The sequence below is a fragment of the Dendrobium catenatum genome, unplaced genomic scaffold, assembly GCF_001605985.2.
Source record: "Dendrobium catenatum unplaced genomic scaffold, ASM160598v2 fragScaff_scaffold_349, whole genome shotgun sequence".
NCBI classification, from domain to species: Eukaryota; Viridiplantae; Streptophyta; class Magnoliopsida; order Asparagales; family Orchidaceae; genus Dendrobium; species Dendrobium catenatum.
In genome coordinates this window covers 22116-36680 of record NW_021318811.1, presented here as the reverse complement: position 1 = coordinate 36680, position 14565 = coordinate 22116, and the positions used below count along the sequence as shown (strand labels likewise).

At 31.8% G+C, this 14565-nt stretch overlaps 1 protein-coding gene across 1 annotated transcript; it reads right to left on the bottom strand.

The window, feature by feature from the left end:
- Positions 1-1507: 1507 nt before the first annotated feature.
- Positions 1508-2026, bottom strand: LOC110111747. The gene has a single exon (XM_020843746.1). It carries the CDS (start codon positions 2024-2026, stop codon positions 1508-1510), a length of 519 nt encoding a protein of 172 aa, XP_020699405.1.
- Between the last annotated feature and the right edge of the window lie 12539 nt (positions 2027-14565).

The following is a 14565-nucleotide window of genomic DNA, read 5'->3' as shown; positions in this document are numbered from 1 at the left end:
TTCTCTGCAATGAAATGAAAGTCTGCAGCTTTTAATCTTCTCAATGCCATTTTAACTCCTAGATACATGAATTCTTTAGCCCCTTTAAAGCCCATTATTCTTTCATCAACTTTTCTCTTCCTTCTCTTAACATGTCTACTGAACAACATGATTGATTTTTCAAAATTGAACTTCTGCTTTGTCCAGCTACAGAAATCCATAATTGCCTCTTTGATTTCTCTAACTTCTTTGACATTAGCATGTGAAAAGATAATGATGTTGTCTACATATAAAAGATGTGAAACCTTTGGGCAAATTCCTACCAATTTGGATACCCATTGCTGCCTCATTTTACTTGAATCGATTTGTAAATAGCTGAGCACATAAAATGAATAGATAGAGTGAAAGAGGGCACCCTTGTCGAAATCCACTGTCAGCATGAATCCAGCTAGAAATCTTACCTTTAATGAGTAAAGAGAATCTCAAAAATTCCACACATTCCATATCCATCTAGAGAATTTCTCTGGAAACCCAAAGTATTGTAAAATACTTTTTAGAGTATTCCAACTCATGCTATCATAAGCTTATTCCAAATGAACTTTAAATGAAACCAAACCTTTTGATGATCTTGAACTCCTAAGTTTCTAAAAAGCTTCCCGTGCCACTAGAATATGATCCCCCAAAGATCTTCTGTTGATAAATGCAGCTTGCTCCACCGACACCACTTTTTGAATCATCAGTTTCATTCTATTCAAAAAAATTCTTTCTACCACCTTGTAAATAGACCTAAAAAAACTAATAGGTCTATAATGGCTTGGAATTGTAGGTACCACAACCTTTGGAATGAGAACCAGAAGTGTCTCTTTCCATTCTACATTCAATCTTCCCATATTAAAGAACTGGTTAACCGCATACCAACAATCCTTTTTTATTATGTTCCAATATGATTTCATGGAGTAAGAAACCCCATCATTTCCAAGAGCTATGTTGTCAATTGTTTGTAATACTACCATTTCCAATTCTTCCACAAAAAGCTCTCTGATTAACCATTCTCTATCCTCCTTATCAATCAACTTATTGGGACAAGGCCAGCCATCCAGATATCCTTCTCTTTTTTTCCATTTCCCATTGAAAAATTTTAGAAAAATTTCATAAATCTGATTCTGATCTTCAGTAATGGATCCATCTTCTTTTTTAAATTATAAATGCAGTTTGAATTATTTCTTACTGATGCATAAGAGTGAAAGAAGCTAGAATTAGTGTCTATCGCCTTCATCCACCTTACCTTCGTTCTTTGCTTCCACCATGTGTTCATCCGAGCCAGAACTATATTCAATTCTCCAATATGTGACCGAAGGATGATAAATTCCTCTTTTGTCAGCCATCCAACCTCCGATTCTTTAGTATGTAATTCCAGAATTTTTGACTTCAGGAATACTCTTTGTTGATCAAATTGTTTGAATTTATCTCTACTCTAGTAAAATAGAGCCTTAAGAGTTCTTTGAAATTTATAATTCAACACTTTAGCTTAATCTCCACTTGTCTTCTTGCCCCAAGCTGCTTTTACCACTCCAACTGAAGTTGGATATGAAGCCCAAACTTCCTCAAACCTTATGATTTTGTCTGATGCAAAGTTTACTTCCAAGAAGTTTAATAGGATTGGGCAATGGTCTGTTGCAACCCTTGATAAATTCCTCACCAAAAACCGTTTGTTCTTTAGTGAAAATGGATTAACATAGCATCTATCCAACCTCTTCAAGATTCTAGCATTTCCATTTTTGTTATTGCACCAAGTGAACCTTGGTCCAACAATATTTACTTCATGAAGGTCACATCTTGCTAAGAATGAGCTCATTTCTCTAGCCCCTTGAGAAAACCAAAATGGTCTTCCTCCTCTCTTGTCTTCCTTAGCCAAAATATAATTAACATCATCCCCAACTATTAAGGGATTACTATTAGAACCATATTCCTCCAGCTTTTCCCAAAGAAGCCTTCTGTGAGCCAATTCTCTACCACCATAAACTGTGGCTATTCTCCACTTCCCCATCTTCATGATTTCAAGATCCCCTATAAATACTAGATTTGAAGAAAATAAGCAAGTAAAGGATGCTAATTTGATCTTTCATAATACCAAAATTCCTCCAGATAAACCTACAGCAGTTACTTGAACAAAATCCAATTCATTGCTAATAAGGTTGTCAATTTTAGGTTTGCTAAAGTTTGAGACTTTTATTTCCAAAAGCCCCACAAAAAACACTTTTTTATCTTTCACCACCTCCTTCAAATATAGAGAATCCTGTTTTTTTCTAGCTCCTATACAATTCCAAAATGTGATTGAAGCCATTTATGGGATAAAAAAGGAACAACTCCTCTTTTTCTCCTTCAACTCATTTTCCAATTTCCTTCCTCTCGGCAATAACTTTATAGGACCAAGACATCTAAGCTCCTTGGCTAGCTTCATCCTGATGTTGGAAGAACCTCCTTCATTCAACTCTTATTTCTCATTCCCAACCCATTCCTTGGGAGAACAACCTCCTTTATCAACCTTTACAAATGAAGAAGGTTTAACTGCTTCTGTCTCCCCTTTTCCTTCCTTAGCTGCAGTCCCATCCTTGCCATTTTCAACTGTTTGCATTACCTCTTCCTCCACCAAATTACTGAGTACAAAAAATTTGTTTGCCTTTGGAATTATTTCAGTAATTACTTCATACTTTATAATTTTTAGAGAATTATCTGTATATTGTTTAGAAACCATCTTATCAACAGATTCTACTCCCCCTTCTTCTTAAGCAGTTCCAACATCATTAATATTCTTCTTCCTGAATTACTTCCTTGTCCACTGATTAAAATTATTTTTTCTTGAAGTTCTGTCAACACCAATCTTCTTTCTATGAAAACCATTCACATTTAAATTTTTCCTTCCATAGCTGACATGAATCCAAGGTCTATAGCCACTGCCTTCATCTGTATCAGCTGCCAACATTTTTTCTTTAATCAAAATGACACATGGATCCTTGACATAGTAGTCATTCTCACCTGAAATTTTTGATTACATCACAACAACCTTCTCATGGAAATTGATTTGGTCATGACAAATCTTACCTCAAACAAAACAAATGTTGGAAACCCTCTCATGTTCGATTTTTTGATAAATTTTTTTGAATCTTCCCTCTACCCAAACTCCAAGTGGCAAAGATTCTTCAAGTTTGATGTGAACACAAATTTTTGCAAATTCATGTCTCCCCCATTCAAACATATTTTCATCTAATAAATAAGGTTTTCCAACCTTTGAGGCAATCCTACAAACATTTATAGTATCCCAATAATGAAGTGGCAAGTTTGGTATTCTTAACCATATAGGTGCTGTCAAACCTTTCAAAGAATTTGGAGAGAATGATTGGCTCCACTTATCCACACCAATAATGTTCCCCTTCACATACCAGGGCCCATTAGCAAGAATAGATTCCACAACTTCCTCATTTTCAAATAAACACAAGCACCATCCATTGCCAAGCCAAGTTAAATTGAACTTGCCAATTTGAGACCATTGTCTTTTCAGTTCAGTATTCACAATGAAATATGATATATTTTCACCAAAAACATTAACCACCAATGCCTTCTATAATGCTTTGGTGTTCTACGACACCTTTTCTTCATACAACTAAACCCTCATTCCATCTTCAGAAAGATAATTCCCAAAGTCCCAATCTGAATAAAAAATTCTTTTATGGGATTTCTTTTGCCAAGCATTCAGTAAGGTATTCCCAGTTGGCTCTTTAGTAGAAGAACCTACAGCTTCAGTAACATCTGTAATAGCAGGACCTCTTACAGCTAAATCACAAATACAAGCCCTGTTCAAATCTTCCTTTTTTGCAGACTTCTCATTCCTAACTTTGTTATTGCAATTAATGTCTTTATTTGAATTCTCCTGAATTCCAGCATCTTTCAAACCATCTTCCAATGTATCCGTCAACACAGACGTGATAAAATTCTAAAATATGAGTGACTTTGGGCTCTTTGTAACATCTTCAGAGATTAAGATTCCTTTACCTTTTCCAATCACCGATCAAGGTTTTGCATTCGTTAGTCCTCCTTCATTAATCACCAATGATTTTGTATAAATGGAAGAAAGCCATGCTCCATTGTTTCCAGTCTTTGAGATGATTCTTGAATTTGAATCTCCGAACACAGGGGGAGATTCATTATTCAGAAATCATTTTTGCATATCAGCAGAAGAACGACAAGCTCCACTAGGATAATCGCCGGAATTTAACCGGTGATCATCCGTCGCCATTGGCCACAATTTCTCCACCGCAAAATAATTTTTTGAAAATCATCTTCTCTCACTAGAATCCCGCAACTTATCTCATTAGAATCCCCCAAATGGATTTTTTTTAACCTTTTAGTACTGCAAGCTTAGGATGGAAAGTATTTGGATATGTGATTATTGATGATTACTTGAGGTTTACTTGGGTTAGATTCCTATCTCATAATAGTGAATCATTCAAGAAATTTAGGACATTACACACTTGGATTTTTAGGAAGCTAGGTTATGAAATTCTAACAATTCATAATTATCATGATGTAGAATTTGAGAATTAGAAATTTGAATCTTACTATAAGGAGAAAGGGATAGATCAAAATCTTTTAGCTCTTAGGACCTCTTATCAGAATGGGGTTGCTGAAAGAAATAATAGGACCCAGGTAGAAGTCGGTAGAGCCATGTTAGCTAAATACCCACTTCCTAAATACTTCTGGGTAGAAGCGGTGAATATAACATATTATGTTCTGAATATGGTTAATATTAGATACAAGCTAAATAAGATGCCCTATAAAATTCTTAGGGGTAGGACACCCAACCTCTCTCACCTTCATGTCTTTCGATATAAACTATTCATTCTAAATAATAAGAAATCTCTACTAGAAAAGCTTGACCCCAAATCTGATGGAGTGTTCCTAGGGTACTCAAATGTTAGAAAATCCTTTGGAGTTTTTAATAAAAGGACACTGTTGGTAGAGGAAACCACTCATATTGTATTTGAATCTGATAATTTTAGAGGGTCTAGGGTAGAAGGAAAAAAAAAGAAGAAGTTATAGAAATCATCTAAGGAGTAAAATCTATAAATTTAAAGGAAAGGGTAGAACTTAAAAATTCACTGCCTAGAGAATGGTGATATTCTTCAAGTTATCCTAAAGAACTGGTTTTAGGAAACCCATTTGAAGTAAACCACTATATCTTTATCTCAATGACTGAACCCACCAATATAAATCAAGCCTTATCTGATAAATTTTGGATCCTAGCCATGCAAGAAGAGTTAAATCAATTTGTGAGGAACAATGTTTGGGACATGTTGAAATACTTAAGAACCAGAGTGTAGTTGGAACTAAATAGTTTTTCAAAACAAAATTAATTATTCTTGTGTTGTAATTAGAAATAAAGCAAGATTAGTGGCTAAGGGGTAAAATAGATAGAAATGATTAACTTTGAAGAGACCTTTGACCCTATAGCTAGATTGAAAGCCATTAGGGTGCAACTAGACTTTGCTTGCTTTAAATGTTTTAAACTATACCAAATGGATGCCAAAAGTACCTTTCTGAATGAGGTAATAAAAAAAGATGAGTATGTTCAACAACCCCCAGGGTTTAAAAATTTTTAATTTTCTAATCATGTGTTCAAATTAAAAAAGGTATTATATTGACTAAAATAAGCACCCATAGCTTAGTATGAAAGACTAAGCTCATCCATACTAGAGAGAACCTTTATTAAGGGGAGCGTTGTCACCACCCTATTTTTTAAAAAGGTAAGAGATGAAATACTCATTGTCCAAATTTATATTGATTATATTCTATTTAGATCTTCTGATAAATATCTATGTGATGAATTTTCAAAAATAATGAGTAAGGAGTTTGAGATAAGTATGATGAGAGAACTGACCTACTTTCTTAGATTTAGTATAAGGAAAAAGGATGATAGAATTTTTCTTAGTCAATCAAAATATATTAAGGACATCCTTAAAAAATATGAAATGGATAAAGCCAAGCCAAGAAATACTCCCATGAGTTCCACTATTCCGTTAGATAAGGATTCAATTAAAAATTAGTTAATCAAAAGAAATACAGAGGAATAATTAGATCACTTCTTTACTTGACTACTACTAGACCCGATATTATATTTAGTGTTTATTTTTGTACTAAATTTTAGACTGATCCAAAAGTGTCCAACATGACAGCTGCATAGAGAATCCTTAGATATCTCTTAGGAACCCTAAACTTAGGAATCTAGTATCCTGGCATAGCACTTCCTTTAAAATCATAGGATATTCTGATTCAAATTTTATAGGATACAGAGTTGATAGGAAAAGAACTTCTGAAAAATGTCAATTCATAGGACAATCCTTTTTCTCCTAGTCTAATAGAAAACAAAACTCAACTGCCCTATCCACTACTGAAATTGAATACGTAGCCTTAGGAAGTTGTGTGGCCCAAGTTCTTTGGTTAAAGAAATAAACATTGGATTTAGGATTACCTATAGGCACCATTCAAATCTTATGTAATAACACTAATGCCATCTGTATTTTAAAGAATCCAATCCAACACTCCAGGACAAAATACATAGACATAAGACACCATTTCATTATGGACCATGTTACCAAAATAGAAATAGAGCTACACTATGTAGCCACTAAAATCAATTTGCTTATATCTTTACAAAATCACTGACCTTTGAAACATTCAGCATCTTAAGAACCAGACTAAGTGTGATAGAAATTCATGCTTGAAATTGATGTTTTTTGTTTCTATTTTTTGTTTGTTCTATTTGTATATTTGTTTCTGTTTAAGAGTTTTTATTTAGTTTTTTTTTCTACTATTTTACTTTAGGGTTTTAAAAATGAGATATTTTCTAACTTCAGTTGTTGATTTTTTTTAATGACATTTTTGTATTATTTTTATTTAGAAGCTTGTAAGTAGTGATTGACACCTCTAAAACAGTTAAAACAAAAAATATTGATGATTGTTTATTTTCCTCTAACTCTTTTAGTGGTATATTTTTCTTCTTGAATCAAAATCTATTTCAAATTAAATGTTAGAATTTGAAATAAAGATCTATTTTATCTTCATACAATAATATATCTCATATGAATAATATTCCAAGTCAATGAATCTCTTTCAAGTTTACTTAATCAAGTTATTTACATTTATCATGAGGATAGGAATTTATTTTGTGATTTATTATTCCTTTTATAAGAAAGTGAGTTTGCATTATCTTATATTTATAAGATAATATTACAATTATGTTTTTTAGATTTAGAAAGTAAATAAGCATGTAAAAAGAAAAAGAGGCACAAAATGAGCTCAAAACTAAAAAGATGCGTAAAGACCGCCAAAGAATTGCATGATGTACAAAGTGCATCAAAAAATTAAAAGATGAGTAATGTGTGCCAAAAGCTGATAAAAGAAGCACAAAATGAGCCAACTATGAGTTATCTTGCCTTCTTTCAAATCCTTAAAATCTTAGAAGACTCCTTATGCCAATTGATATCTCATACACTTGAATTTGAAAATCATAATTTTTGATTGATTACTTTGCAATATTATTCTATAAGATATTTTTTTTGAAATGAAGTTTGAAATTATCGGTTTTCCTATCTAATTTCTTTTCTAAACTAGATTTCTATTTAAAAAGGATTTTGACCCGTAAGGAGTCCAAGCTAGGGTTGACAAGAATAATTTTCTAACATTTCTGATTTTCAGTGGGTCAATTCATTTCTTGCTAATTTCTTTTAAGAATGAGATAAATTTATCATTTATTGGAGTAGATCAATTCAAAAAAAGATCTTTTGATTTTGTCTTATGATTATTTTTGTTATATTTTTTATGTTTGTATTTTTTGTATTTATCTTCTTTCTTTTAAGTTGTATTCGTATTTTGTGTCATTCATTCTTGTGTTTTTTCATTTTGTGTTTTGCCTCCTTCTTTTTGTGATAACAAAAGGGGAGTAGTATTTTGTTGTTGTTGTTGTTTGCATATTAAAAAAATTTTTACACTCATTTTTCTTACATATAGTTATCGTCAAAGGGGGAGTTTAGAGGAAAGTAACTTTTTGAAAATCCATTAACAATAATGTTTACCATCATAAAAAAGGAGAGATTATTGTATATTTGATCCAAGCACTGTGATTTTGATGATAATAAATATTATTGTGTCTGATACTACTTTCTCATGATTCTATGATATTATATTTTGTTTTGTTTGTACTAACATTTCAGAAAATTAGCCCTCTATTCACTTGCAATTTTAATCAGCTCAATACTAGGTAGACTAGGGTTACAATCTGTGTTTTTTAATTTGTTATATATAATTTTTCTTTCCTGAGTCGTATCATGTAATTGGGTAGATATCATTGTTGAGTAGCCTTACACACACAAAGGGGGAGAGAGAAAAATATTTTTGAGAGAGTTTTTTTTATCAATTATACTATACAATTTTCGTTTTGTAATGTATGCCTTTATTTTGAACTATAAAACTTTAATTCATACTATAAGAGCTATTATGTTTTATCAAAAACCTAGCAGCTAAAGGTTAAGGAATATACTAATTATTTGCTAATCATACTGTATGATTTAGTTCATATTATATGCCATAATTAAAATCTTTCTTAATTAACCTATTGATATCAAACAATCAAATCAAGGAAAATTATTATCACCGATCGTACTATATGATACAACTCATATAATATAATTGATAGTGTACAAAATTGGTCTTCCTAGATATTGTACCAAATAAAATCCATGATTTTTATGTTGATCCAATCACTATGATTTTGGTGATAACAAATATTATTATGTCTATTACTACTTTCTCCTATTTTTATAATATTCTATTTTATTTTGTATATACTAATATTTCAGGAAATCAGTCTACCATTCACTTGCAATTTTGATCAGCTCAAGACCGAGTAGACTAGGCTTACACTCTGTATTTTTTAATTTGTTCTATATTTTTTTCTTTTTTTAGTTGTATCATATAATTAGGTGGATATTATTACTGAGTAACCTTGCACATACATAGGGCGACAAAGAAAAATATTTTTGGGAGAGTTTTTTTTTTTATATAAATCATATTGTTTGATTTTGGCTTCATATTATACGACTTTAATTCATATTGTACAAACTGTTGTGCTCTGTAAAAAAATCTAGCCATCATAGGTTAAGGAAGATACTAATTATATAATGATAGTACAACATAATTTGGTTCGTACTGTACACCCTAATTAAAATCTTTCTTAATTAACCCCTCGATATCATAACATCAAATCATGGAAAATTATTATCATCGATTGTACTATATGATATAGCCATACAATATGATTGAGAGTGTTTGAAATTGGTCATCCTAGAGATCATATAAAATAAAATCCATGATTTTTAAACTGATCATATTGTACAATATCCACAGTTCTGGATGATCAACATTATACAAAGTTGGTTGTCCCATGAGTCATCTAAATGAATAGAAGAAATTTCTATAATTCATATTGAACGATCTTTTAATTGTATTGTACGAAGTGTAATAAAGGTTGAACAATTCATTTGCACAAACTTGCTGGATGAGTCTAAATTACACTGATCATAATGTATGATATGTGTATCATACTGTATGAATATAAAATGAAACTCTTGAAAATTAGGGTTTCTTGAAGCCCACTGCTTAAGGTTTTCTAATACTCTTATTAGAATATCTTTGGCTTCTTAGACTTCAATAGAGAGAGCCTTGATGGAGAGAAGAAGGAGAGCTTTGTGAGAGAAGAGAGGGAGTTTTTGTGAGGGAGAAGTTGTGGGGGTATTCACAAGGTTTCTCCAAGCAAGAATCTTGCCTAGTATCTACAAGTGTCTTCTTGAATTCTCTGTCGCTCCGAAGAAGAAGTTCCTCAGTAAATATCAATATTCTCTGACCATAACATGGAGGGTGAAAATGGAGATGTAGTTCTCTGACCATCACATGGATTGTTAAAATAGAGTTGAGATTCTCTTACTATAAAAGAGTCTTAGTTCTCTACAACACCAGGTTGGTGAAACAACGTATGTAGGGCTTCTCAACCTTGCTATGAGAGCAAAAGGAAAGTCACTACTGTTTAGTGCAATACTTTTAGAGGGAGTCTCCAAGGAATGGACATAGGTCAGGTTGACCGAACCACTATAAATTTTAATGAGTTCATTCTGATTATTTTCTACACTTTATTTTTCTGCAATTATATGTGTGATTGAAAATTTGATTTATTTCGTTGTTGTAAAATTTGTTTAATTTTGCATCTGCTGTATCAATTCTCGCGTGTGGGTATGAAAAGTTTATAAAGGACTTCTTTTTACCTAAATTGTTTTTTTAAATATCCAATTCACCTAACTATTCCAAATAAGAATCTAAAGTGGTACTAAAAATAAAAAAAAATCATCCATGAATATCTCAATTCCCTACTCAATTAAATTAAAAATAGATTTCATATATCTTTGAAAGTAGTAAGAGCATTGCATAAGACAAAAGGTAATCTCCTAAAGGCAAAGTTTCATACAAACTGGTAAAAATAGTCTTATCCTGACCTTCTGATGTTATAAGAATCTGGTGGTATCCTAAAAATCTATCTAAAAGGCATTAAAAAGGATGTCCCACTAACTTATCTAACATCTTATTAATGAAAGGAAGGGAAAAATAATCATTCCACATTATTTTATTCACCTTCAAATAGTATATACAAACTCTCCATCCAGTAGCTATCTTAGTATGTATCAATTCATTTTCTCATTAGCTATTATAGTTAAGCCTCCTTTCTTTGGAACATAATATATATGACAAACACATGCAATATCTAAATTGGGATTAATGATTCATGCATCTAACTCCATTTTCACTACTTCCTTTATAACAAGGAAAAGTTTGCTTCAGAGATGGACTTTTGGGAAGGAACTTTTCTTCAAAAAATTTTTTGCATGCATATATAAGAATAGACAAATTCTCTTGATATATGTTATGGTCTAACTAAAAGTTTTTTTACTCACAAATAACCCTAATTAACTTACCCTCTTGGTCTTCTCTTAATTTAGTAGAAATGATAGCATGTAAGGTTGACTCTTCTTCTAAAAATGCATACTTCAAAGGGCTTTTAACTCTAACATGGCTGTCCCAAAAACAAAAGTTTCAAATATATAACTAGGGATGATGTTTCAAGCACTTTAAACCTCCCTAAAAATTCTAGGGGCTTCGTCAATCATTTTAATAGAATCACTACCTCCCTATCTAATTTAATCCTCACACAAAAGAAATTTCTAACGAGCTATCCATCAATAAATCCTCCATGCAATCTTTCACACAATAATCAACTATGTATACTCTATGACAATCCTCATTTTCGTCACTAGGAAATATCATTGGCTTTAAGATATTAAACGTCACTTTATGATCTTTCACTCTCATAGTCAATTCACACTTTTGTACATCTATTATGGCCCTTCCAATAGTTAGGAAAGCTCTACCTAAGATAATTAGTATCCTTATCTTCTTGCATATCTAAGATATTGAAATCCATTGAAAAGATAAACTTATCTACCGTAACAAACACATTCTATATTACCCCCTTTCAAATAGGTAAATATGGTATGCTAAATAAAGGGTAACATTGGTAGGTTGCACGTCTCCTATATTAACTCTTTTGAATATGGATAAGGATGTTAAATAGATGCTAGCTCCTATATCATATAGTGTTATAACATAAAATCTATCCCTATAGCCATAGGAATAATAAAACTACTAGGGTCCTTAAGCTTTTGAGAAAGTTTTTCTATAAAACTACAGTACATTCCTTAATCAATGCTATGTCTTAAAATATCCTAATCTTCTTTTGCATGCTAAGGATACCTTTCATAAACTTAGCATAGGTGGGAATATGTTATAAGGCTTCAAAAAATGGAATGTTAATAATTAATTTTTAAAATATTTTTAAAAAATTTAAGAAATGTATATCTAAATTCTATTTTAACAATATATGAGAAAATAATGGTGTTAGCTTTTCAACTACCACTTTAATAGTTTTTTTTCTTTATCAAGTTGCAGTGGTTCCTTAGGCTGCGGGACCTCTAATGGTTCATCAACAGATGATTTTACCTCATATTGATCCATACTCTTAATCACTTTTCTAGCTTGTTCCCACTCTTCAAATATTAATTAGCTATGCATTGTTATTTACCTTTTTTCTTAGGACTAATCTCGATATTATTGTGTAAAGTACATTAGGGTCCATTATTTAAAGATCTAGCTAACCATCTTAATTGATTTTTTATATTTCTAATGGTAATAACTTGACTTTGTAATTCTAAACCCATTTACAAAACTAATTTTTCTAAGGTTTATGGTTTAGTGTTTAGGGTTAAGCTTTAGGGTTTAGGGTTAGACAAATAATTTTTTTTCTAAGATCATAAGTGAATTCTGAGGTGAATTAATTTTAAGGTTATCTTAATTTCTAGAAATGACAACTACTTAAGAAATTAAAATTGATAAGGTATCTGATTTATAAATGCTAGCAACTTTTCTAAGATTGGTTCTTTTAGATAGCCATTAAAAATTATTGTTAGTAATGTCCCCAATCAAAGTATAAGCCTTGTCAAATTGTATTGACATCAGAGAACCACCAATAATGGCATCAATAATTGATCTAAGGGAACCTATAAGGCCATTATATAAAAGTTTGGATAATTAACCAATCAGGAAGGGTTATTAGTGAAACATGCCATTCAAATCATTATAGATTTAGAGAAATTATTTAGCTACACATGAAGGCATTGTTACACATAACAAATATTTTATTTCACTGAATGATTGACAAGTTACAAACTAATAAACATAAGATAACATGATAAATAAAGTAAAATATGGTTTAAAAAGGTCCTAGAATCAGGATTCAACCCCTTTGCACATCTTCACTTTGCACCACTCCAATATCATACTGCAGATATAAGAACATAAGTCACACTCTCCCCAAGGTAGCCTTCACACTCACACACACTCACACAAAATGACTCCATAATGTGACAACCTTTAAGGCTACTATTTATAATTTTATAAATGAATTAAATGAGCGATGTAGTGTTGGCTTGGTGATGCTACAAAATTACTAGACTAGCATGTTAATTATCCAATAGGTGCTTCAATTTATTAGTTCAACCGACTTCCACCATGGCCCTAAGCAATTCAGTGTTGCAGCGCTTTGATCTGGTGTTGTGGCACTAATTATATAACTCTTTGATGGTAAATTCTCTAGTAGAGTTTAGTAAGCTCTCCGTTGTGAGGCTAAAATGAATTCTGGGGTTGTGTCACTGAAATAAATCTGGGCACTATGTTGTTGTCTTTATGGTGCTACAGCAGTGTCTTTGTGGCATAATGGTACTAGTCCAATTTTTATATTTTTTTACACAAAACACAAGGATTACAAGCAAAAAATAATATAATAATGGTAATTTGGAATAAATAATTTTTATCTTATTAGTAACTAGCTCGAATTCAACGACTAGTTTTTAATCAAAATAATTGGTTGTCATGTACAAACTAATGTCATACAACATGATTAGTTATGGTAGAAATTAGCTTAATTAATGTAATTAATTTAATAAGAAACTCAATTAAAAAAAAAGTTAATTAGAAACTTCATTTCATATTTTGGATTAATATATTGCAAAGTACGATTGGGATTGTACAATAAACTTTAATAGAGAATTCAAGCGTTTAATTTGTATCCCCACTCATGAGTATGTGCGTGATTGTCTTTCCAACAAACACCTAATTATATAAAGGACTCAATAAAAGGAAAATACAAACTTTTGTTACAAATTTAATTAAACTCAATACTGCAATTTCTTGAGTAGGCTTCTTTGACTCAACTCTATATGTATTATGTTGCGGATCTATGTTTTATGATTTTGATGATAGCAAACATTCCTTATTTCTCTACGATTGCCTTTTCTTATAACGTTTCAGGTCCACACGATCAGACTGCAATTTCGAACCAGCTCAAGATTGGGTAGACTAGGTCTAAGTCAATTTGTAATCTTTTTCCTTTCTTGAGTCTGTTGTTTTTGGTATGGGATCAGTTGGATTGTAAATTGGAAGATCTCCTGTTGTTCCCTATAAGATTTCTATTTTTTGGTAATATCGATCGGGACGATATTTATATCATCCTGGACGATATGTCCAAAATTGAAAACCCTAATTAGGGCATCCTCATTAAGGCAGCTGTCAACAGATCGGCCTGGACGATACTTGTATCGGCCAGGACGATAATCTCAATTCAGAAAGAATCAACCGCCATAATCAGTTTAGGAATTCTTTGTTTTAGGAAATCGGCCAGGATGATATTATTGTCATCCAGGACGATCTAAATCAATTATGCCTAAATTGACCTGGTATCTTTGGAAAGCATTAATGGTTGATTGATACGATCACATCGTCCGGGACGATCGCATGATCGGCCAGGACGATCTACATCGAACAACTTGTATTCAGGGCGATGATCAGGACGATTGAAATCAGTTTTAAACTAAT